This window comes from Theobroma cacao, chromosome 5, assembly GCF_000208745.1.
Source record: "Theobroma cacao cultivar B97-61/B2 chromosome 5, Criollo_cocoa_genome_V2, whole genome shotgun sequence".
Lineage (NCBI taxonomy): Eukaryota > Viridiplantae > Streptophyta > Magnoliopsida > Malvales > Malvaceae > Theobroma > Theobroma cacao.
In genome coordinates this window covers 39,173,998-39,200,551 of record NC_030854.1, presented here as the reverse complement: position 1 = coordinate 39,200,551, position 26,554 = coordinate 39,173,998, and the positions used below count along the sequence as shown (strand labels likewise).

Genomic DNA, 26,554 nt, shown 5'->3' with positions numbered 1-26,554 from the left:
AATTTCTCTATGGAACTTGTATTTCTCGATCCCCCATATCTTTCTTAAATCAAACTATCCAACATGATACAGCATCTCCCACCAAAGTGCAGAAGAAAACACTCCCAATCAAGGCAGATTAGTGTTCTGTAATTGAGGTTCACAAGCAATGGTGTTATTAGCTAGGAAGGTAACAGGAGAACCACCAGCTTATACCTTTAAAGGAAAGTCGGTGTCTTCTGATGGAATCATCAGTTGCACTGCAATTAGAAACCAGAAGCAATTGTAATTTCTTCCTGCAACGAATTCATAACAAGTTGGGCATAAATATGTGGATGAAGAAGTGGTATCCACAAACATAGTTGATGAAGTAGAGGTCAAATGATATTAATAGAGCCTGAATGAATGGCAACGTCACTGCAAGCTGCTGTTAAAACCAATGAAGATGCGAAGGTGTACAAGTAGTTAAATTAACTGATCAAAGAATGAGGAGCCTCTTTAAGGATTGGACTGTGACTTGAAAATTAGGCCATGCCTTCCCCTGATAATGGTGACCAAAGCAGATCATGTCTCGTGACTGAGCGTAGTCTTAACAATCATTGCGTCAACAAAGCTGGCGCAAAAGCATTCAAACGCATAAAACCAATTAGTCAGTGCTGCATTTAAAGCCAAATAAAGGGGTGTAGACAGATGCTGTGTCTTCCGCCGCTTTTGTGATTTATCAGTCTAGAAAAGTTCACTAGCCTCATGATACCACAGCACAAACATGCTGCGCTCCAAGTTCTGAAACCCGAGGAAAAGCTTTTCTTCTTTGTTATGTATAACTTCATTTAGCTGTATGTATTACATTACTATTTCTTCATGCTTCATGCTAATAAGAAGAAGAAACGTTTTCAGTTGCACAAAGTTTCCTTCCTTTCTGCCATTTATTGTCTGTTGGTTTAATAGACCAAACAAATAATTCAGTTGGAAAAAGATAACTGATAAAACAAACGATTGGAGTAAAAGATGATGAATTTTGGTCAAAGTGCTGCACTGAATGCGCAAGAGATCGAATAGAAAACTAACAAGCCAACACAACAAAGGGGTCCAAAGCCGATGAAGGGAAACCTATCTGAAAGCGTGGCATTCTTTATATGTGATGGTTGAATTTTCCAAGCGGACTATCAAATTGAGTATCCTTTTATCCGTAAAATGGAAATTTCCTAGCAATCATTATGAGTATCATCATCTTTGTGCTTATCAAGTCAAGTATATCCATGCTCACAGCAGCACTACAACGAATCCTAAAAGCTAATTACTGCTGGAATATCACTTCCAAAAAGCAAGTTGCACCCACAGGCTAGGTATCAACGCAAGGAGGAAGTACCTTCATTCTTTCAGCATAATAGAACAATGACTATTAGGATAAAGAAATTTTTATGACAGCAAGGATATTGGGGTCATGCTGATGGAAACAGGCAGGAGGAATTCCATGACATATTGCAAAGGTAATTATAATGCTTGGAGATATAACTTTGTCCACAAATGATGACCGTGCATACTCCAATTATGAGCTTTTCAGCAATGGAATGCAATGCGTTCATACCATCCGCAATCATTTAGAGACAGCTGAAAATGCCCTGCATGAAGCTATTTAAAGATGGATTGAGTTTTAACATAATCCTTCTCAGCCTTTCGGCCACATCCGTGAAGATGGATCCATTAATCTGTCCACTGTTTTCACACTAGCATGTAAAGTTTCATTAGCATTATTGGTCCAGAGAACTAGATGAAAATGAATATATTCCTGACGTAATTGTCTACTTCACATGAGATGATGTAAGGCAGTTGCCAAACAAAATTAAAAGTAAAGAAGACTGTCAAGTTTATGGTTTTAAGCCAATCAAGAACAAAACAACATAAGGTTTATGACTTTAAGCTGACAAATATGATACTGGATGATTACACCACACTATAACTCGACTAAAATGTATATATATATATATATAGAGAGAGAGAGAGAGAGAGAGAGAGTACCATATATGTAACAGAAGATAATTATCATTTCATCAATTCAAAGAATTAGTTACCCAGAGGTGTACAACGATTTGAATACATACTATTAGGTATTTATCTCTTAGACAACATTGCATTATTTGCATGGATCATATAAATGAATGTACATATGCAAGAAAAGATTTCAAGTCTCCTCAACATACCAAAATCTGTGCAAATTGTAACTGTATTATCCTGAAATTAGTATTCAGCTGACCGTCATTGAGGTACAACCTCATCAGGGAAAAAAAGCTTCGGTATCCATCGGAAGCAAAATGGATTCCTCTCCTCCAATCAAAAGGACCATAATAGCTACCAATTATGACCTGCATTTAAAAGAAAATATTAAGTTCACACTTCTTCGAACCAAAATTTAATGATGCAGATCTCGATATAAAGTTAAAAGTATCTGACCTATCAGGTACTTTTTCATTTCCATCGGCTGATCTAAAAGGTACACTACCAGTAATTTCTGATGCTTGACCATTCTCTTGCACTGCAGCTGGCTGTTCAAAACTTTGATTTGTTGTTGGACACTGGCATCACAAACAATATTAGATTTGATTAGATTGAGCCAGGGTAATGGCAGGAGGCAAATCCATCAAAACATACAGCAAAATATTCAGATAGGTGACTAGTTAATTTACAGGAAGTTAATAGAATCTAACACCCTTTTTCTGCCATCCTTGTCTGCGTATGTAGAATAAAGCCAAATGTACAATACATAAAAGTGTCTGTGTGTTTGTATGTGTATATTACAACTTATTCTGCTATATTAGAAGCGAAAAACTTCTTCATTGATGAAAAGAAAAAGGATTTCTCTAATCTAACCCCGACAAGAAACAGTCCACAGCTTTATCATGAACTTGTCTGCTTGACTTGGCAACAATTCAGCATCAAAATAAATAGTCATCAAGGGTATGCTTCTATACCATGTGAAATAGCTAATTTGTCATTTACCTCTGGGAGAAATACAGCCTCAGCAATTAAGTCCCACTTCAGAATATACTAAAAATATTCTTTCTTTTTTCAAAATGTGACTTACAGGGAAAAAAATCTCCTTACCTGACTAGGTGTCTGATTCATTGAGCTATTGACATTAGTATTCTGTGCCACTTGTGAATTGATATTCTGCACTGGATCTTTTGAACTAGAAGCTGTAGCTGAACCCATATTATCCATAGGACCTACCAGTCCACAGGCACTCAATCCCATGGCCGGTTTCATGAGATGCCCACCAGAAATAGGAATCAATGGTGTATGCGGCATTGACATGGGAAGTCCTTGACCTGGAAGCCCGAATAGCTGGAGGTTAGATCCTGCCATCCCTTGGAGAGCAGTGGGGCCAGGGCCTGAAAAAGGTGCTCCATGGATTGGAGGCACCTGAACCATAGGTCGAGCAGAAGATCCAGCATTCATGTCAGGCAATGGCATCCCAAAACCCATACCCATTCCCAGTCCAACACCCATGGGTGAAAAATGCGCCATATGAGCTGCATGCATGTGTTGCATTCCAGTTGGTAACATCATTGGTGGCATATACAAGCCAGCTCCCATGGACATAATCTGCATAAGGTTGGTAGTTGATAAATTGAACTTATTCAGTTACCTTTCAAAAATCAAAAACCAAATATACACCAAACAGAAGAGTTGATTTGGGAGAAATAAGAGAGATCTTACCTGCACCTGTAGTTGAAGTGTCTTAAGATATTCAATTGCCTCATCAAGCATCGAAGCTTTGTCCACCTTGTAATGTCAAAATGTAAAAGTCAACAGTATTTAAAATACAAAGGCCATCAGGTCTTTGTTGGTCTGTTTTTGGTTTCAATCACAAATCCATTTAACCAATGTCTAATGAAATTAACAAAAGCTGCAGTAAACATCAAAGATAAGAAATACGAATAAGCTATCTGTTTTGAACTAAAAATAAAATACACAATGATATGCCTGAGCTCATTCTATTTCCATAATCAATCTGTGTCTAAGCAAAATGCCTTAATTTGGTTAAAAAGATAACAAAACATAGCAACCAAAGACCCAATGAGTTGCCAACCTTATTGCAGTTTGGTATGAGCTCCTGTAAAGCACGCATCTTCTCATTAATCCTATCCCTTCGCCTCTGTTTGTGGAAGTCCAGTTGAGTATCAGTCCAGATCTTATAATTCAGAAACAGCCATATGGAAGACAAATTACAAATTAACAAATTTATCAAATGTGCTTACTCACCCTTTCAGATAAATTATGCACTTCTGCTGCTCTGCTTCTCTTGGACCCCGAACCTCCTCGAGCAGGAACTGCTTTTTTCACACCTACAGATTCTTCCTCAGCTTCCTGCACATAAGTTGGTTACTTAGCTTATTGGTTAAAGGAAAGATAAATTAAAAGCAAAGCAGGACAGAACACAAAACAAAAAAAAATGATACAGAGCTTACTTCACTAGGACATTCTGACTCCTCATTATCACGACTTTTTCTCTTCAAATTATATACTGGATCATCAGAAGCTCTCTCTACACTATTTCCAGAGCAAACAGAAGAAGCAGCAAGCACAGGCTCTACAGTCTTATCACCATCTGGCAGTCCTTTAGAAGCACTTTCACCAGTAACTTGACTAGGGTTTTTAACATTCTTGGGCGCATTTTCTTCACAGATGGCATCAATTGGTTCAGCAGTAACTGGTTCATCTAGAGACTTAGCTTTGGATTCTTTTCTATCAGTCTTCATCAGCACTATCGTAGGTTGGCACTGTGAAAACTTTTCCTTCTGTAAATCAATACTTGAATCAATGAACGCGGTATCAGCAGGGTCACTAATACTGGCAGCAGACCCCTTTTCCTTGCTGCCAATCCTTTCAATGCTAGCTATAGCACTTATGTTCTGAAGACTAGCTTTAACAAGAGCAGCAGGACGTGAAAAATGGGAAAAATTCATCAAGACTGTGTTATTGCAAGGCGCTACTTGATCTTGTTTCTGCATCTTAATGCCAGGCAAACCACCATCTGATGCTTGAACTCCAATTGAATCTCCACCAATGGCATGGTGGGTGGAGGTATGACCCAGGCTGTTACCAATATTCTCCAAAATTCTTGATCTTAAAAATGGAGATGACGTTTGACATAGCTGTGATGGCAGCGTGGATAATTGACTGGTACCACTTCTAGGCCTAGCTTCTCCATCTGCTGGTGTAGGAACCTTTGATGGATTTCCTTGTTCAAAAACCGCACCATTATTTAGAGAAACAGTGCAGGAATCTCTAATGGATTGGCTTCTTCTATCAAATGATGCAAAGTTACTATGAGTAGAAGTCTCATTTACAGCGACCCCAGATAATTCAGGCAAGAAATCGGAATATTCACTCTGTAGAGATTGATCCACTGGATAGTTTAACCAAGGCACCACTTCATCATCTTGATTCAAACTCATTTCAGCAGAAGGCACCGACATTGGGATTTCACTCAATACAGAGTCAATCGTCCCAAACTTTCCCATTTTTGTATTAGTTCCCCCATTCCCTGTATCTTTATCTCTGGTCTTAGGAGTGTGCGATGGTAAACAATGAGATGGTAAGCTGTTACAAGCAGGAATCCTTCTAGCTTTACTTGACTGACCTTGCATCAAAATTTGACCATTTTCCAATACAAGCTCAACAAAGTCATTCTCAGGTCTGCATTCAAACACATAGAGAGAAGGGGAGACAACCAAATTAGAAAGATTTCATATGATACAATTCCATGAACAAAAGAAATTTAATGTTTGAAGTGATTGAGGAACTAGAGTAAAACTGAACTTACACAAAAGACAGATCAGTTGAACATGAAGGGTTCTTGTCTTGAGATGAATCAAGCTTCCCCCTAGCCATTCGATATAGCTCAGACAAAGGCATGATGAAGGGCTGAAACAGCGTTTTGCTTACTCAGAAATAACCCAACTTCAAGCACTTAGCCATTGCTAGTACCTCCCATCACTATTCTTAACTCTTCATGCATGGTTCAAAGAATCCAAAGAAACATACATGAATGTAGCCATCAAGGATTCAAGACAAATACGCCTGACCAAAAAAACCACTACAAGACAACCTACTACACTTTTAAGGCGAAAAATAATGGGAAAAAGAAAAGGACGAAAACCGCTATTTCAGTAACTATAATTTACAGAATAAAATCTTCCTCCTTATCAGTAAGTAATGGAATAAAAAAGTTTACATTGAATTTAAAGATAAAGAATCAGTCAAACCAAATTTTAATGGCTCCCAAAGGCCAAAGTGAAGAAAAACCTCCAAAATAAATTAAGCTCCTTTACTTAAAAAATTCAATCTTTTCCACTTTTCCAATCATCATTAGATCAAAAACTACCCAGAAAATCAGGGATCATGGCTCCAAATAAGAGGAAGTCCTCAAAAATCCTGTCACTTGAAGAAGAGATGAAATTTCAGACGAACCCAGTGATCAGGCTAGAGATTCAGAAAAATGCATCACGATAAAGAAGAAAAATTGTTGAGGAAAACAGAGTTCCTCGAAGCATTCAAACGACGCTAATCCAAATGCATTAAAACTGACCAATTTGGTTTAAATAAAAGATTTTCAAAAGCACAATCCTTAAAGCTCGAGCAAAGAGAACCCAAGTTTTCAAGAGAGTGAAAAAGCCAAAAACCAAGTGGACGCAGAAGACGGCGTAAGGCTTGCACAGTTGCAGGGGACCAGGCCAAGACAGAGATACAGACAACCAGTCAGTCACCATTAACTCACTCCTCAACTAAAGCCAACCTAAGCTAAACGCATTTCAGCTACAGGATACCACTCCTAGCATAGTACTAGTAACTTTTCTTTTCTTTTCTTTTTTTTAAATTTACAGTTTTCACCTTGTAATTAGTAATAATCTTAGCCCCCCTTTTTTTTCCTTCTTTTTCCAAAGTAGGGCCTTCCTCTATAGTTTGCTATGTCAACTCACCACGACTCCTTCGATTCTAATCCAACGGTTGCCCGACACACTTTCGGAGTAGTTAAAAGTTTACAGCATCATCACTCAAAACTTTACTTTGATAATCAAAGTTTTTTGCCACTTGAAATGATCAAGAACAGATGCTGTGTCCTCTTCCTTGTATTTGGATACTTTGATATTATCCTTTGCTATATTATACTAGTATATATTATCCAATGTAATTGGGTGGTTGTGGGCCTTTCTGTTTGTTTTCATAATGGAAAACAACACCATCATATCTAGACTCTAGACCATTACAATATGTTTGTCTCCCTTTTTTCTGTTTTTACAATTAATCAAGGTTTGAGGAAGGGATTAGTAAAGTTATTGACTTTGCTTGTGATGGGGTTTTTAAAAATCTTCTTCCCCTTCATTCTTGGAGAGACTTTAACACCCTCGACGAGGATGAGAGACATTAACTCTGCAAACTAGTGGTCCATTCTGTCACTGTTTTCCTTTCTTTTTCCATCAACTAATTCAAATTCGATTGTGGATGAAAATAATTAACTAGTCAGTGAAATGGCTATTTTAGAGTTTTAGTTAAAACTTCATCATATCACAGATTTTCACAAAGTCCAAAGGGAGTATGTTCAAATAAACCAACTCAATCGAAAGGCATGGTTACTTTCCAAAGAGATCATCGCAGCTTCCAATTCCGCCTCCCCTTGATCAAGGTAACCGAAATATCCTGGTTGTCCTGATGAATGATGATATAACATAACATGACAATTGAGGTTGAAGTTGTCATTTACTTGAATGCATTTCATTGGAAGCTAAGCCAGTGGACACCAAAATCTTTGACTTCATATACTTAGAAATGGCCAATGGGACCCGCTAAGGCAGAAATGTATTAAGAAAAGAAAGAGTTAGCAGAGTGATTAGATTAATTAAGAATCTGAGGCTTAGTAGATAGTAAGAAAAATACTACTAGTATCAATTAGTGCACCAAACAGAGATAGATTTGGTGGCTATTGGGTGTTTCATGTCTGTCTGCCTTTCATCAAAGGAAGGAATAGTTTTTAGATTAGATTGGATATGTTAGATTAGATATGCTTAAAAGGAAGGGATATATATTATTATGTGCTTTTGTTGTTGAGTTGAGACTTTGTTGAACTTAGAACTGGGGGGTTTGCCATCAATATCATGCTAATAATCAACAGTGCCATTGCATTATTAAAGCTTTTCATGTGCAGTTCACCGAGGGGGAGAAGATTGGGATTTGCAGGATGCTGGTGGACCCCAGTGGCCGGGGAAGGAGAATGGGGCAATGTCCACGTGGACCCTCGCCGACCCAGTAAGGGATACGGCACTATCCAAGTGGACCCCCAGTTTCTTGGGGCATCTTTCTCCCTTGGCTCTCTCAGCCTCCCAGCCCCAGGTGCATGCACAGTTGCAGGTACCGTTGTTTTCAGTGAAGGGAACTGGAAAAGGATTACGTGGTTGACCGCTTTTTATTTTTAGTTTGTTACTGTCTGCCTGGCCTCTGGTTCTTGCTCTGGGGAAGATAAATCTTAAGGGCCTCAAAGGCTCAGATTGACCTTAAATCATAGTCACGTAAAGGAGTGTGGAATTCACGTGTTCATATTCATTTCACGTGACCCTTTGTCCTGTGTCCATGGACGTCATCCTTATGTATTGTAAGGTAACCATGACTTATTCTTTTGCCTGCATCTTTAGTCTCCCGTGTACATCACATGCCTCTACATCAAACAATCAATCTCAGCTTTTGCTTGTTAGCATAGCATGGTATCATACTATCAGAGTGGCTCTGGCCTAGCTAGTACTAAAGTGCATACGTAATTTGCTAGTTTTTTGTGTTTCATGACATTAGGTATCATTTGAAAAATTCTAGCTAAATTTGTCCTTAATTAGGCTCCTTGGACCAAATCTGTATACACAACTACTGTTGCACTTAGAATGCCTCTTTTTTTGAGACAAAAAAAATACTATTCTTCTTTGGCTGTAAATGATAGCATCATGTTTCTATTAAAATAATAATGCCACTGATATAATTAATCCATGGTAGATAAGAAGCTAAAATAATAATTTACCATGTGATTCTATTGGAATTAATGAAGCCTTGGGACAAAACAAATTAGAAAATAATTTTGCCTAAGCATGTAGGTGGGCATAACCTGGAAACCGCAAGTACATTCATCAGAGACAGAAAAATATTTTTGAGGTAAGTTGTAAAAGAAACATCAGAGCTTCTGATACAAAGTTGTGGGAAGATCAACGGATCATTTAAATAAAAGAATATGACCCTTCATAGGATGATAAAGATAATATATTTTAATGTCAGAATGGCTGCGGAGCCTGCCTCATCTTTATATTGCACCCACGTATGTTGGAATCATGCTCTCTCTCTCACATCGCATGTTCTAACAACTTGTGCAGCCCACTGTCACTGGCTCCCTGCCGCCCTGCAATCTTGCACATGACCAGACCAATGACCTTACTATTGCAACATGCACAGATATATTTCGACGCTGTGAATCTTACATTGGCTTGGCAAGAAGAGCTAGCAGGTGCATAGAGCCAAGGTGATCTAAATTTCAAGTGTCGAGATTTTAAGCCTGTCGCACTGCTCATCTTATCAGATTAGTTTTTGGGAGAGAGGATAATGATCTCGTGACAAAAACACCAAACAGCCTGTTTTTATCTTTTCTCCTCAATTTGTGCAACCCTGAAATGAGTATTTGCTATATAACCGCTGATATCAGTATTTAGAGTTTCTGCAATGCTAAAAACTGCCATTCAGAGCCTGTGTTTTGCTGTTTATTAATTACAGTAGTAGTCTATATGTTTAGTAAGAAGATGCTAGTATCATTTATTAGTGCTATAGCGTGTTTGTTTGTGTTTGTATGTGACTAAAATATAGCGTTTTTCAAGCCTGTGAAGGGACCACCTCATTGAATTATATCAGGTTTGCCCATGATGTTTTGTCGCTCAGGAATCAGGATGATATAGAAATATTAAAAGCAGTGATAATAACAACAACAACAACAATAATGTTCAAAGTCAAGTGAGTAAATTAAGAATATCAAGAAGCACGCGCAAAAGTAAAGAATGCTTCAGGCCAAGCTTAACGATATTGATACGGGAGCCCACAGAAATGAAGTTGGAATTAAAGAAATATCGAGATTTAGGAATGGGTTTCTGCAGATATAATGCACAGACGTTTATACTTTTATGGGTCAAAATGAGGAGTTAATGCATGCGGTGGTTCTCTCGGCAGGTTTGCCCATACCCTGCCAGTTTAAAAACTAGAGCATCAGCCCCGCCAAGGCAGGTGGTACAGTAATTTGGCTCTGTTGCTGTCATGTTCTTCTTGTTGCTAATGCTATGTGTACTTTTTTCCCGACCCAGGTACATTTTTATTTGGTGAAACTTCAGCATAAAGACCATGTTTTTGGATTTTCTTTCTCAAAATCATCACTTATAATAGCAGCTGTATGTGTCAATATCCAATCAATAGGATATAGTAGTAGTTAACTATTCCGGATTTTGTATGAGATTATCCTCTTGTGTTCTGAGCAAGGACAAATCTTAATCCTTGAACAGCTATCGGATGGATATGCTGTAGCTAGCTAGATGCAACTTGATATGGCATGATGTTACAGCAGAGGTCAAGGACAAATCCGTTTTCTTCTTCTTTTTTGATGGCAGGGACAAATTAATTAATCATATCTAGTAGTAGGTAAGCGTATAATCTGATACACGTTTGCCGTTAATAGGCACTTGTTCCCCACTCTAGGGCAATTTTACTTGGCAGGTATGCAACTTGATATCTGCAGACATGACCATATAACTTGATCTGTCATAAGATTACAACATAGTACTAGTAAGTCTTTTTTCGTTTTTTCTAGCAAGAAAAATGCAACAAAGAGTAGAATATGCAGCCATCAGGACCCAGAGCGAAACAGACCAAGTGAAGCTGGTTCTTCAGCTATAACAAAAGTGCTGAACCACTCTCCTTTATCACCATAGACATAGGAAAAAGGAAAATCCTCCTTTTCGGCTTCGTTTAGGCCCAAAATCTATATTGCCCTTTTGGGCTAATACTGTCAATCAAGCCCAATTATTTATTCTGGTACGAAAACCAAGAAATGAATGGGCAATATCACATGGGTTCTCCCTTCCTGGACCAATAAGCTAAAGGTACTTTAGGGTTTACACTTTGTCACACTATATATGTTTGTGTAATCAAGATAAGATGCGTGGTGGCCGCTTGGTGGATGTGAAAGTGGAGAGAGCATGGAGATGGAGTTCGGATTTTGGGAAGCACATGGGGTGGGTGGAGGGGGAAGATAAACACTGGAAAGATTTTTTCAATGTTTCTGTTAAAAGAAACAAAGAAAGAAAGAGATGTTTGTCTTCCCTACTCCACCCATCCCATCCGTTTCCTACTTTTCCTCCCTCTCCTCAAGTTCTCTGATCTGTTGCTGCAAAGTACATGCCTCCCATCATCCATCTATGATATTGGTTTGTACATGATCTGGAATTCTATTATCCTGTATGTTTCTTTCTTTCTTTTTGAATCTATATGTATCCAAGCATGGTATTGATGCATATATGATCATGAGGTTAGTTCAGAGCTTTTCCTCTTGCGTGCTGCTTCTTCTGGTTGTTAGGTGGGCGTGGTCTTGGTTTCTACAGGTGGTGGATTCTCTGTAAGTTAGAACTTGGCAAAAGGGGAAGTTCAGACTGAAGTAGTTGGGGTCAACTGTAGCTCGAGCGACCAACATTAGATATATAAGTTCCCAAAAGTAAAACATAGTCATGCTAAGATCTGTAAATGATTCTCCTCTTGAAAACTGTTTTCCTCTAATTGGACAGAGACAGTGAGAGAAGCTGCTAAGTATATGAATTGACCTAAAAAAACTGAAATGAAAGACCTGCTGAACGCACTTATCTAAGCCAATACATCCGGGTAACAAGATTTAAGACAGGTCCAACTCAAGGCAAGTTGAACACCGGCTGTCCTTGACTTCATTTTGCCCTCACTTCTTAATTGCTCATTTTCAGGCGACTCTCATATGAGGAAAGTGAAGAGAAATATAGGGTGTGTGTCTTTCCTTTCGAGCAAATATAGGATCATGCTACAACATTTGAGAACGGAGCGGCTCATGTAAATAACACAAAGTTTTGCATAGGGTAATCAAGGGTTACTTCTTTTCTTTTAGGACTGATGAAAAGACAAAAACAAAACGGAAGCTAATAGAGAGCTTGACAAGATTCTAAAATTTGGAATGAGGTTGCTGCATGATGCATTTTCCTAACTTTAGGAGCTAGCAGCGATAGGCAAATAGCACAAATGGTTAAAGGATGGTTCACTATATTATGTTTGTAGTTTGTACAGGTTTCCATCATATGCATCATTGTAGACAGCTTATGAAGGGGACAAAAAATTTCATTAACTAACCCGAAAAAAGTTTAATTTCATTCCAAGGAGTTGCATGGCAATACCCTGCAAAAAGAGAGGGAAAGAAGACACAAAAATCTCTTCAATACCCTAAACAATGCCATGTTTCTAACTACAAAACTTACTCAAGAACAATCACCAATAGTCGCTGCAGGAACACAAACCATTCCTGAAATGGTGAAACCGATTGATATCCCTTAAAATAATCTCTCTCTTGAAAACTTCTGAAGCAAACTTCATAACCATATGACAATCACCACAAGTCCTTAAATTTTTCTTTATCCTAATTGGAGCACCAGCAGGGAGTGCTAGCAACCCAAATGCAAAAGCTATTTTCTCACTATGATACCACAAGCTCTGTTCTTTATCCTCGTCAGCACTATTAACAGCATACTGTTTTTGAGGCACATATCCTTTATCCTTCACTAACTCCTCCACTTTTTTCAACATCTCATAAATTTCATCCATCCTAGAATGTGATTTATCATGCACTGTAAACACAAAGGTCTTATTTTTGACATCAATCCAACTACATCCAGGTTCCTTTCTTACCCTATTGATACCCATCAATCTTCTAACTTGATCGGCTTCCCTCAGTTTTCCTTTATGTGCATACATGTTGGAAAGGAGCACATAGTTACCTGGATTATTAGGTTCCAACTCAAAAAGTCTCCCTGCAACTTCAATTCCCAATTCAAGATTGCCATAATTTGCACAACCACCAAGCAAAGCTCCCCAAACGGATGAGTCAGGTTTGATCCGCATTTGTGCTATAAACTTCTTAGCTTCATCTAGCTGACCTGCACGACCCAGTAAGTCAACCATGCAGGCATAGTGTTCATGACCAGGGCTTATACCATGCACCTTTTCCATAGAATTGAAGTAAGCATACCCCTCTTCAACACGTCCTGTATGACTACAAGCTGATAAGACACAAACAAAAGTGATATAATCAGGTTTTAAGCCATCTGCAAGCATTTTTTCAAACAAGTCAATTACTTGGTTTCCATTCCCATGTTGTTGGCAAGCAGCAATCATCGCTGTCCAACAAACCACATTACGATTCTTGATTTCTTCAAACACACGACGAGCATCATCCAAGCTCCCACATTTTGCATACATTGTAATCAACGAACTAGCAATGCATGTATTCTTTGAAAACCCTGTTTTTATAATCTGATTATGGATCAAAGTCCCTTGACCTAGTGCAGCAAGATGGGCAGAAGCATGAAGGGCTGTAGAGCATGATGCCTCATCTGGCGATATACCTGCCCTTCTCATGACCCAAAAATAATTGCAAGCTTCTTCAAAGTTTTCATTGTAGACACACCCCATTGACATGACGTTCCAGGTAATAACGTCTCTAGCGCCTGCAGTATTGAACAACAAAGCACCCTCATCAAACAAGCTGCATTTGAAGTACATGTCCATAAGCGAATTCTTCACATAGGACAAAGCGAGTAAGCCGTGCTTAACGATCATCCCATGGATTTGCTTCCCAAATTCCAAAGCCCCCATATTGGCTGAAGCACTTAACACGCTCGAAAAACTCACTTGATCAGGACTAACAAAATCCTCCCTTATAACCTCCCTAAACAGCAAAAGTCCCCTGTCATGCAAACTGTTCAACAAGCAGCCAACGATCATCGAATTCCAAGAAACAAGGTTTCTTTCAGGCAAAGCAACAAACACCTTCTCGGCAAGGCCCATATTATGGCACTTTGTGTACATATCCGCCAAGGCGCTGCCGACAAACACATCAGTATCATACCCGTGTTTGGAAATCAAGCAATGCATCTGTTGGCCATGAAGAAGGATGGTGGTACTCGCGCAGGCGGGCAAAACAGCGGAGAAGGTGTAGTGGTTGGGGTATACACCATTGCTCCTCATGTGGTTAAACAACGTTAAGGCCTCAAAGGGTGTGTTGAAACGGGAAAGATGGGAGATGAGAGTGGTCCAGGAGACTACGCCCTTGGGTACTCGATGGGCAGTTGAGAATAGGAGTAGGGAGTGAGAAATGTGGCCACACTTGGCATACAAGCTGAGAAGGTTGTTGAAGAGAAAAGGGACGGAAAGGAAACTATTTGTGACGAATTGGGAGTGGATTTGAGCTGCATGTCTGAGGCTTTTGGTTTGGGCGGTGGTGTTTAGGAGGTTGTTCAGATGGGTGACAGTGTGACTGGGAAACAACTTGGATGTCAGTAGAGATGGTGCTGCTGTGCCACCTGTTTGACATTTTTGAAGGAAGGGCATTGGTCTCATCTCATAATTCTTGCCACTCGTAAGCCCAACCCTTGTTCACAATTCAATCATGATGCACAAAGCAAAGCGGTTGGCCCAACTAGTGGCATATTGACACACAGTTCGGCGGAGCAGATGATGTTGTCGGACTCGGGAGAGAGACACTTGCTTTCCTTGATTGAGTGACCATACATACATGTAGTTGGGTTTCAGTGGCACTGGAGGCTCGGACTTCTCGAAAAGCGGGCAGGCAGGGCTCAGTTGTGCATGTCAGCCTGCTAGACCGTAGAGGACCACTTTACTCTGCTCCTTGTTTATTCCTCCTAGTCCCAAATCTAATCTAACACTATTATCTATTCCTACATCCTAATAGTCTAATACTACATCAAGTTTCAATTTTTATATATTACTGTTCTAATTTTTAGGTTACAAAATAAAAGCACTAGTCTCTTAATTTGCTATAAGTCTATTAGTTGTATTTTAAATTCAATATGTCTACTATTCAAACAAAGTCTTAAAAATAAAATATTTTATTATTTTTATCAATAAAGTGTAATTCAACATAAATCACATTTAACTTACAAGAAATGTTTCCCCTCTTATTTGTATCAAGGACAATAATGCAGTGGCTCCATATATAGCTCTCATAGCTAAAGATGTGAACAGGTAAGTACCTGTTAATTTTGAGGTATTCGATCTCAAATTCAAACTTAATTAATAAATATGACACTCGAACTCTTCAATTATCTAAATATTTTTAAAATTTACTGTTTAAACTTAAATCTTATTACCATCTCACTAATAGCTAATTATCTAAATTTCTTTAAAAATTTGATTATGTAAAAAAAATTATTATAATCTTTATAAATATCTAATTACTCAAATCAAAACCCTATTATTATATCACTATTCAATGATTACTCAAACTCATTTAAAAATTTGACTATATAAAAAAATTTATTATACGGTAGCCGTAGTTGAGCAAAGTGTTGATGGAAGAAAGGATCTATAGATCTTAGCAATTTTGGATTCCGCTCGGAGGTGAAGAGTCAAAAGATATTCTACCCAGCTGCAAATCATAAAGCTTCTAAAAAGACGACTTCGTATAATTGGTGTAAACTGACACAAAGGTGATTTAGATCATACTTGCATTAGACGGTGAGATGGAACGATATCTTGACATGAGCATATCCAGTCTGGCACACGTGGGTGTAGGGATGGCTGGGACGTGGCCACGAGCGAGAGAGGACGGTTAACACATTTTCTTTTTCCAAGGGGCAGCGACGATTATGTAATGTTTTTGACTTGTGGGTTAAGATAAGCCTCACACGCAAGGAGGGTCCAGGGCGGTTTATTTCACATGCGTGGATCAATCCCAGATGACAAGACTGCCTTACAGCCACTGTTCAAGGTTTATGCCGCAACCTCCGAGCCGTCGGATTCTGTCACACCTCTCTGAATGCCACGTGGAGACGTGTTGTGGTGCAATCCAATGAAAAGCAGGCACATGCGTTATTAATGGAGTGAGCTGTAGGATTCCGGAGCACAAGGATTCAGCATAAAGCCATAAACCCAATCGAAGAAATCAATCATTTTAACTTTACAACGTTAAAGAAGGAACAATCATGAATCATCAACGTATCAACTAATCAACTGTCTGCCTTAACTGACACGTGGATTCTTGGGGGTCTATATATCAGTACCACCATCTCCCATATCTCTCTCACACCCAAGGCCGAGTAGTTATCTTGTTGTCAGCTCTTGGTCCTCCTGAATTGTGCGTGCTATTGGAAGTTAGAAACCCTTACTCTTGAATTTCTTTTCTTGGCGATTTCAATTGTTTTAGTTATTTGAAAGAAAGGGTTCTAAGAGCAACAAGAAACATGGCAGATGATAGCACAGCTACCTGTGTAGATATCCTCTTAGCCATAATCTTGCCTCCTCTTGGAGTCTTCCTCAAGTATGGTTGCGAGGTGATAATACCAACATCATCTCTTATGTTTTTCTTCCTTTTACTGTCAATAAAGCTTATATATAAGTAGAAAGTAATTAATCTTGGGAAGATTTTGTTCGATGATGCATGCAGGTGGAGTTTTGGATCTGTCTTGTACTGACCCTCTTTGGCTACATCCCTGGTATCATTTATGCTGTCTATGCCATCACCAAGAAGTGATCCAATTCCATCTTCTGCAACTGTAAGCAACCTCTGCCCTCCCTCTTTTATATTCTCCCATCCTGAAGATGGTATCACTAATCAAGAAAGGCAAGGGAGGAAAAAAAATGATGGCACCCTGTGGTTTAGTTATTAGTAGTTTGCAATTTAATTATTTGTAAATTAATCTAACCATTTGCTTAAATCGAAAGTTTTCCTTGTCTTGTTTTCTTTTCTCTTAAGTTAGTAATAAGCGGATCAAAAGTTTTTCCCCTCTTCCACATTGATACAAAAATGCAAAAATAAAGTTTACATTTATGATATTCAACATATCTATATGTCCTGATGTGCATAGCATAGCCATGAGCCCCATTCATGGAAGGGGACAAAAAGTAAGGTGAAGAGTATGCATCATGCATGGTCCCATTTGATATGACTTTCATTAAAAGTGGCCTTGCAAACTTTAATTGCAATTGCTATCCACCCAAGCGAACCATTTTGCTTTAGGATAATCCAGAATGCTTCCTATTCTTAAAATTGACTATGCTAGTTTCTTGTCACTCTTTAATCACCCAATTAAGTCATTGTTACCGTTGTAATTTACAGGTGGAGACGCAATGAAGAGGTGTAAGGTGGTGATTGGGTGTAGGATTCTTGCTTCGATGTGTGTCGGTTGTGCCATTCTTACTGTTTTTATTTCAATATTTTGCTTGTGAAGTTGATGTAAAGCTGTTTGATTTCATGATTATGATCATAAATGGAGATTGTCACGTTGTGATAGTTGTATGTCTCCAAAGGAATGATGATGTAGTCCATAGATAATATGTGGATTGTTTGTTATTCATCTAATTATTTATGGAGTTAATGACTTTTATCAATGTGATGTGAAACCATTATTTCGCTTCTTCAATCTTTTTCTTGCTAGTCCCTACCCCAATCCTTATTAAACAATTCAATTTCAAATTAAAAGACTATCTATGATTAAAATATATAAGTTAACATATTATACAAGACTAATTAAACCAATTTAGTTGACACTTTCCTAGTGATTTAACCTAAATTCAATTCAGTGTGGCCCTAATTCAAGTAATTAGGTTTTTCATGATAGAATTGGCTAAGTTCCTCAATTAAAATTGGTGTTTCTTTGAATGCTTATCTTTCTAAAAGGAACCACAAAACAAAAGAAAAGGAAAGTAGCCAACCTAAAGCCTCTTTATTCGTGCTTTCAAATAATTTTGGCTTTGCCTTCCCCCATCTCCATCAACCCCAACCGACCGTCTCCACCATGCCCCATTCTTTCTTCCTTAAAAATTTATTTTCTTGGCTAATTGAAGCATTTGTATTACCCAAAGAAAAGCCTGCTAAGATATATGCAGTAGACCAGCTCCCCTGAACCTGTCGAGCAGTCTTGTGCCGATTGTGTGCCAAATCACCTCCCCTTTACTTGCCCAATCGCTTTACCTATTGAGAATGCTTTATTAACGAATCAAAGGCAGCCATTTGTCAACAATTCCTGGTGACTTGGAAGCCTTCTGATTTCACGACTATTGACAAGTAACTAGTAGAGTTCTACTTGTGTCTTCAAACTGTTCCTTGATTTCACGTTGGAAAATGCAGAGCCGAAACCCGAAATTTCTTCAAAATGCTCCCTTCCGCTTCACTTGTCTAACAGTATAGCCAGCCACTAGTATCCAAAACAGTCACATCTGCAGATAACATAACGTTACATGTACATACAAACACAGGCAACAATTATCCAAATAATATCTCTCTGGCTATTAACGGTGCAAAATTAAGCTGGTTCCATATCGCATTAAGTTTCCCGAAATCATATCGATCAATCAATCAATCAATATGATAGGGAAGAGCCATGGACTTCATTCAACGTCAAGGATACATAAGAGCACTCTTTATTCACAACAGACAAAACAAAAGCAAAAGGTAGCATAAACCAGAACGTGACCTAAGATCAGAGGGATCGGCCATAGTCGTATTTTTGTGCGTATATATATATATATATATTAAAATTCGATACATGAAAAAGACAAACATTCGTCATTCTATGCCGGGCAAGGGAAAGAAAGAAGAGGCTATGCAACGCATGTACGATGATAAGAGAAGGATACACAGCAGCTTGATTCTCATCTTCCAACTCACGAAGTCAACGCCTTGGGCTCATAACAGTGCATTGCAATAGAATATATGAAATTGGAAATTATGTAAATAACTAAGTTAAAAATTTCATGATTAAGGATTGGTTTTCTAGATACGAACAAAATCAACAATGAATCAAAATGCATAAGAAACTGAAAATTAAGAGCCACCTTTGATTATTCAGCGTAAAGTTGAAGAGTAGAAGTAAACTAAACATTAATAATGTCATGTCTAAAGGTTGAAGAGTGGGTTATATATTTAGTGAAGAAAACAGTAAAAGAAAAAGTTGTACTGACACGCGAGCATTTTGTTCATTAATTGATACATAATCTTTTATCTTAAAAGCAAGATTCTAATCTCCTCCCCAATTATATAAAAAAAAAGGGTTGTACTTACATGTGTTGAATACTAGCAGTTAGTGAATTATGGATAAGAAATTTTTTGGTCCAAAAAGAAAATAATTAGTTAAATATAAATTATTTTAATTTTCAATATGTATTGAATCCAAGCAGTTAGTGAATTATGAATAAGAAATTTTTTTATCCCAAAAGAAAATAATTAGTGTAGAAGATAACCATATGTATTTTATAGACATAGAGTTAGTTAGTAATCGTTTTTTTTTTGGAAAGATAATAAAATTTATTAAAATGTTGAGATATAAGTTCTTCAAATTATAACTAAAACTGGATAAAAGTAATGAAAAATCTGACAAGTAATAAGTATTACAAAATATAGAAAAATCTTTAGTGTAATATACTTTTATTTTTACTTACCCATTAGTCATAAAATCTACCTTACCAGTTTTTCTTTCCTATTGCTGGTAGTCTAACCTAGTCAAATTTCCCTTTGCTCATCAAAGTGTCCTTTTTTTTAAAAAAAATTTCATTCAATTCATAACACTTCTTCTACTCTATTTTTTTTGTTTTTGTCTTGTTTGAATTGTGTCTAAAGTTGTGATCAATACGTTTTTATACAAATTTACAAGTGTCTATTCTTTAAGGAAACAACTTTTTCCTTAAAACACCTTTTTGTCTTAAACACAAGTTCTTCAAATTATAACCTAAACTGGATAAAAGTAATGAAAAACCTAACAAGTAAAAAGTATTACAAGACATAATCTTTGGACAATGTTGTTTTTTCAATAGTTACAAATGAAAAGATAACTTTTCATATGATAGATATAACTTTTAAATCAAAGTGTCTTTTCAATAATCACTTTATCAATAGACAATTTCTTATATGAAAAGATATAACCTTTTAATCGAATTGTATTTTCAATAATCACAATTTTTCACGTGAAAAGATATAACCTTTCATTTTGAAAATATACTAACAAGATGCACTTACCATTTAAACCAAAAAAAGATCCACCTCATATTCCTTAATATATTACACTAATTAATTTGCAAATATTATAACATGGTAATGTATATGCTATGTACTATATATGTATATCCAATGTTTTTCTTTATATATTATACTTGGGTTTCTCTTTTTCTTACTTTTTTTACATTTCAAATTTCCTTTTTACATTTTAAAATTAAAATTAAAAATTTATTTAAATAAGGGTAAAAAGAAAATAAAGTGAAAAGGTATTACCTATGAATTAATTCTTGTAACATACATTAATAATTTAACTTTCCCCTCAAACGTGCAACAAATGATGCTGCTAAGTTAGACGGAACTAACCAATCTTGTTTAAACTAATGATGGATCTCTAGTTTAACTCTTTGATACTAGTTACATTCTAGAATTGACTTATGAGATCAAAATTTTCTATTCATCACGTGCACACACACATAAATAAAATTAAAATACAAAAAATCAAATTAAACACACATAAGGCTAGTAAGGAACAATTAAACATTTGTTTGGTATGTACAATTGCTGTCTAAACAACATCTTTTTGCACTATGGGATTGACATTATAGATTTTCTTGTACTTTCCTAATTATCAACCTTAAATGTGTTATCTGTAATTACCAAAATTAGCAATAAATAAACAAAAAATCATATGTGAATGAATGAATAAATAAGACCAAACGCATTCTCCAACAAGAGATGGTTATGATTCAATGCTTGATCCTATTATGGAAACAAGAATCATCATATCTTATGTTAAAGAAGCCAGTCCAGTCCCAACCAACTCATCTAATTGAATTTTGATGAAATTCAAGAGGTGCCTTGATAGCTTTTCCTTTCCTTTTAAGTCACCATTAATATGTCCAGCAAAGACCAACACCACTAGAATCTTGCAACAATAACAATGGAATCCCTTCATCTTTATATATAACATAGGCTTTTTGGGTAACAAGTGCATAGAGAGCTTTCAATTCCAATTCTTTGCTTTCCAGGCAACCATGACTAGAAAAAAGGTGCAGCTTGCCTACATCATCAATGATTCTGCAAGGAAAGCTGCCTTCAGAAAAAGAACGAAGGGTTTGTTGAAGAAGGCGAGCGAACTAAGTACCCTTTGTGGGATAGAAGCTTGTGTGATTATCTACAGTCCTTATGACGCTCAACCTGAGTTTTGGCCATCCTCTGCAGGAGCCCAACGCGTGCTCTCAGAGTTTAAGAAAATGCCTAAGATGGATCAAAGTCAGAAGATGATGAGCCAAGAGAATTTCCTTAGGCAAAGGATCGCAAAAGCAAACCAACAACTCAAGAGACAGTGCAGGGACAATCGCGAGAAGGAGATCACACAAGTCATGTTCCAATGCCTAGCTGAACAAAGGCTGGAGAATTTGAACATGATGGATTTGAATGACCTCGAGTGGTTGCTTGAGCAAAACCTGAAAGATATTGACAAGAGGATTGATATGCTTACCAAGGCATCTCATTCCCAAGGGTTTGCAACAACATCATCAACAACAATCGCAATGCCAGAAGTGATGCTGAAGAATGGAGAAAAGGTGCAAGCAGAGAGTCCAAATCGTGAGGTTAGCTTGGAAACAGTGCAAAGGCAACAGTTGATAAGGACCTGATGCACCCACCAGAGCACGTGGAACTTGGTTCGCTACTCCCATTTAGGGACAACAACCCCACTACTTTTTTCCCCTTAGAAAAAACAACTATATGTATCATAGTTCCAGTGTCTATCTGCTTGTGTTAATTGTTATGTCTAAGAGATGTTCTTATTACATGTTTTTATGTTCTAATTTAAGTTATTTACATTTACTTTTCTTATTTACAATCACCCCTTGAATTTAATGTAACTAAATAGATTCCTTAGGTTTTAATCATCATGATTGTTATCTTCATATCAATTGATATCATTGTACTCTCCATTTCTGATTTCTAGGATCCGATTATTAGACTATTCATGTAGACACATTTACATTGAAATTACATATTACTGTCAACTTTACAATCAAACTTGTAATGCATCCAGTACAAAAGAATAAAACAACTATCCTATTTGGATGTTAGGTGCTATTTCAATTTTGTTGTTTTCGTTGCAATGTGCAGGTATGGAACCCGTCCGCCTTTATTTGAAATGGAGTCACCACCAATCTTTTTTTTATAAGGTATGCTTGGTCACTTATTAGATTCATTCTATTTGACGAGGTCTTAAGTTGATTTTAGGATTGTCTAAATCACAAAAACTTGGTTTGTGAATTTTAGATTTAGGTTTGGGAGTACAGTTACGCACGAAGAATAGTTAGTACCCTCGCAACGGCCGTTTCACGAACAATGTCATTTAATCATATGTTATCCTATTTTGACTTTAATTTTTAATTTTATTCTTGTATTTCCTTAATCATTGTTTATTATTCTATTTTTTATTTTATTCGTGACCTAAAGTCCGCTATTCGGTTTTATGGGTGCACATGATGCAATTATGGAATGCATGACATAAATCTTGATAATATTAAATGAAAACCTTTTATTAAGAATATTTCTTGTATTCACCGTTATACTGGAGGGACCTAAGGATATATACTTTCTTACCTACGAAGTTACTCGTGAAAACTCGCTTTCGCAAGCTTATCAAGCTAATCCATCATCAAGATAATCATTTACGGGTAAAAATATTTTCATGTAATGCAAACCCTAATATAAGTAAAGATTTTTTATAAAGAACATTCTTCGAGCTCTCCTATCATATTGATGGGACTTAAAATATTCTTTCACCTAGGAATTTTCCAAGCAAACTTGCCTATGCAAGCTTCTCGAAAAGTCCCATCATCGGGCCTTAACTCATGTACAAAATATATCTAAATGAATGCAATGACAAATAAATAACATGATGGTGACATGCAATAAATTTTGATATAAATTGTCCTAGATACCATATTATTATTATTATTATTATTATTATTATTATTATTATTATACTTTTTATCAATATTTTAAAGAAACATTTATTTGGATTAAAATATTGAGATTTACGATTAAAACCTTCTCATCATATTAGTGGCATTTAAATCATATCCCTCACCTAAAAAATTAACCCTAGATTACGACTTCTTACATCTTGGATAAAAATTCCATCATCAATTGAATTCAAGTAAAATACATTTAATTCATTTCATACTAATGACGCTAATGCAACATTATAAAATGAAATGGACTTAAAATAAAAAGAAGTTGAAGAGACTCATTTTTAGTGGACTAAGCAAAAAAAAAACAATTTTTATCACTATTGGGCCTTTATAGGCCTAGACCTTCATTTTTTCTTTTATTGGGCCACTTGATCTGTTAGACCACAGGTTGGACCACCAAATGAGCTGTGAGTTGGGTTTTTTTCACGAGTCGCGTGGTGGGCTTCCTTTTTGGATTGCATAATGGGCCTTCCTTATGGACTCCTTTTCCTTTCTCTTTTCTTCTTTTTTTTTTTTTCAAAAATTGAATGTGCTTGTTGGGAGTTAATCTCCGAACCTCCCAACAAGTCAACTGTAACTTTCCCATCGTGTTTCCCTTTTCTATTTTTCTATTTTTCTTTTTTCTTTTTAATTTTTTATTTTCCTGCAACTCTATTTTTTTTATTTCCTTCTTTCTTTTCTTTTCTCTTTATTTTTTCCTTTTTGTTTATTTTAAAATAACTTAAGATGGTGCCATTTTGGAACGCTTCACATCAAAACCCTAATTATAAAAGCTTCATCTTCATCCACTCTCCTCATTTTTCTACCTCACTTTTTCTCTATAAGCGTATTTCTCTCCCCTTTTCTCTAAAAGAAATCCAACCACCTCCCCAGATACTAAACAATGGCTATTGTTGTTACTACTATCGTCGATAATTGATGACAGCTTGCTGATGTAAAAAAAATTCCCTAAAATTTAACAAAAATCACTCTTTTCACCCTCTTTCCTTTGATCGAAATACTTTTTCCAAAAACTCAATCCATTTTCTCTATTTTGAAAACCTTTGGGTGATAATTTCAAATCCTCTAGGTGATAATTTTAAATCCTCCGAGTATAATCTTAAAATCCTCCAAATAACAATTTCAAATCCTTTGAGTATAATCTTGAAATCCTCTAAGTAAGATTTCTAAATATTTCAAGTATAATCTTGATATCCTCTGGGAACAATTTTCAAATCCTTCGAGTACAATTTTCAAAACCTCCGAGTAACCATCATCATATCTTCCGAGTAGCAATTTTGAAAACCTCCAAGTAATTAGCATCACGACTTCTCTTAAGTTTTATAACCACATTTAAATATAAAGAGCAAAACCTCTTTTCGCAAAACCTTTGGTTACCTTATTAAAACCTCTAGGTAATCACCTTTAAATCCTCTAAGTAATTATTTTGATAAACTTCGGGTACATCTTTAAGACTTCCAAGCAACAATTATCAAATCCTTTAGGTAATCATTTTGAAAACCACCTAGAAATCACCTTAAAAAATACTTTTAAGTTATGCAGCTTCATTTAAAGATTAGGAGCAAAACTTTTCTTCATAAAACCTTTAGGTATATTATCAAAAATCTCCAAGTACAATATGAAAAACTTATGAGAATATCTTTAAAACCTCTGAGTATCTCTTCAAAACCTCTAGGTTTATTTTTAAAACCTCCAAGTACCACTTTCAAAACCATAATGGGTAACATTTTCGAAAATCCTTTAGTCAAAAAATAAAGAATCGAGCTTATTATGAGATAAGACAAGTCTTGGTGGCCTTAAATTGCCTTTTCAAACAAAATTGTTGTCTATGTATCTTCGCACAATCCCTTATTTTCAAAAAACACGCAAAGATGAAAAATTGTAAACACCTCATTTTGTCTAAGTCAATTTAAGATATTATTTTTTATTTTTTATTTTATTTTATTTTGTTTCATTTATTCACATTTATTTATTAAACTTTGGGTCAAGTAGGGTGTGAGTCTAATTGAATTGGGTCCTTTTAAGATTGGAGTCCAAAGACACCTTAGGTCCTATTCCATAATAGAGCTCTAGGCTTTTAAAGCCCAAAGCCTACTAAGCCCACAAAATCATAATAGCAAAAAAGAAAAAAAAAAGAAAAAAAAACAAAGAAAAAAGAGTTGTGGTAGCCCCTTGATAGATTGCTATGGTAGTTAGTTAGGCGGTTACTGCCTTGGTTGCCTAGAGCCACTTGTGGTTGCTTTTCAACCCACCCTAGCTTAGAAGCACTTGATCACTTTCTTTTATAGATCTTAGAAAATCGAGGAATAGGTTCCATGAGAACCATCAAAAATCACAAAGACATGAGGATGAAAGGGGATCCACAACCAACAAAAGAAATCTTTCAAGCCAAATATATGGTCAACAAAAAAAATCAAACACCTAAAGTTTGTTTTCTTTTGACAACTCAAACCCAGAAAGAACTATTGAAAACCTAAATAACCATGCAACCCTAAAACAATACCTTTTTTTTTAAAGCAACCTATCATCACAAAGGAAGAAAAAAAAAGCAAAACACAAAAAAAAAAAAAAATGTGTTGCTATTTTGAAAGTTATTTTTTCTACTCTTTTTAGGTTTGGGATTTTGTAACTCTAGAAAAGTGAGTTGAGCTTTTGAGAAAAGTATTATGATCAAAGGAAAGAGGGTGAAGAAAGTGATTTTTGTTGAATTTTGAGAAATTTTCCAACAATGTCCAGTAACGATAGACAATCGGTGACAACGACGATGACAATGGCCATTGGTCGATTTTTAGAGAGGGTGACCAGATTTCTTTTAGAAAATGAGGGAGAAAATGACAATTAGAGAAAAAAAAGTTGAAGGAAATAAGGGTGGGGAGAGAAAAAAAAGTTTAAATAATTAGGGTTAAGTAAGAAATGGCACCAAAATGGTGCTGTTTAAAGAAAGTGAGAGAGGAAAAAAAAGGGAGTGGAAAAGAAGGAGAGAGAAGTAGAAAAAAAAAAGAGGAAAAATATAATAGGCAAGGACAAGAAAAAAGAAAGAAAGAAGAAAATAAAAAAAAGAAAGGCTTGTGTGTAATGGTAAGGGCCTTGGTGTGTTTGTTGGTGGTCTCAAGTTTGAACCCCATGAAGCACACTTATTTTTGGAGAGAAGAAAGAAGTTAGGACCCAAACCCCTGGAGGCCCAATAATGATGAAAATAGTGGACTCTTGCCTAGTCTACTAAAGGTAAGTCTCTTGGGCTTCTTTTTATTTTAAATCCATTTCA

At 36.5% G+C, this 26,554-nt stretch overlaps 4 protein-coding genes across 4 annotated transcripts; 2 read left to right on the top strand and 2 right to left on the bottom strand.

Annotated features, from left to right (window-relative positions):
- Positions 2,003-6,801, bottom strand: LOC18600647 (transcription factor PIF3). The gene is made up of 8 exons (XM_007031216.2): positions 5,807-6,801; positions 4,449-5,679; positions 4,243-4,347; positions 4,070-4,135; positions 3,697-3,762; positions 3,082-3,582; positions 2,431-2,552; positions 2,003-2,342 (listed from the first exon to the last, which is right to left on the bottom strand). The coding sequence occupies exons 1-8, from the start codon at positions 5,896-5,898 to the stop codon at positions 2,336-2,338; spliced, it is 2,190 nt and encodes a 729-aa protein (XP_007031278.2). The 5' UTR covers positions 5,899-6,801; the 3' UTR covers positions 2,003-2,335.
- Positions 11,652-15,035, bottom strand: LOC18600644 (putative pentatricopeptide repeat-containing protein At3g23330). Its single transcript, XM_007031213.2, has one exon. It carries the CDS (start codon positions 14,677-14,679, stop codon positions 12,553-12,555), a length of 2,127 nt encoding a protein of 708 aa, XP_007031275.2. The 5' UTR covers positions 14,680-15,035; the 3' UTR covers positions 11,652-12,552.
- On the top strand, positions 16,299-17,720 carry LOC18600643 (hydrophobic protein RCI2B). The gene is made up of 3 exons (XM_018122381.1): positions 16,299-16,631; positions 16,745-16,853; positions 17,417-17,720. Exons 1-2 carry the CDS (start codon positions 16,542-16,544, stop codon positions 16,829-16,831), a joined length of 177 nt encoding a protein of 58 aa, XP_017977870.1. The 5' UTR covers positions 16,299-16,541; the 3' UTR covers positions 16,832-16,853; positions 17,417-17,720.
- LOC18600642 (agamous-like MADS-box protein AGL80) lies at positions 21,074-22,133 on the top strand. Its single transcript, XM_007031211.2, has one exon. It carries the CDS (start codon positions 21,325-21,327, stop codon positions 21,946-21,948), a length of 624 nt encoding a protein of 207 aa, XP_007031273.2. The 5' UTR covers positions 21,074-21,324; the 3' UTR covers positions 21,949-22,133.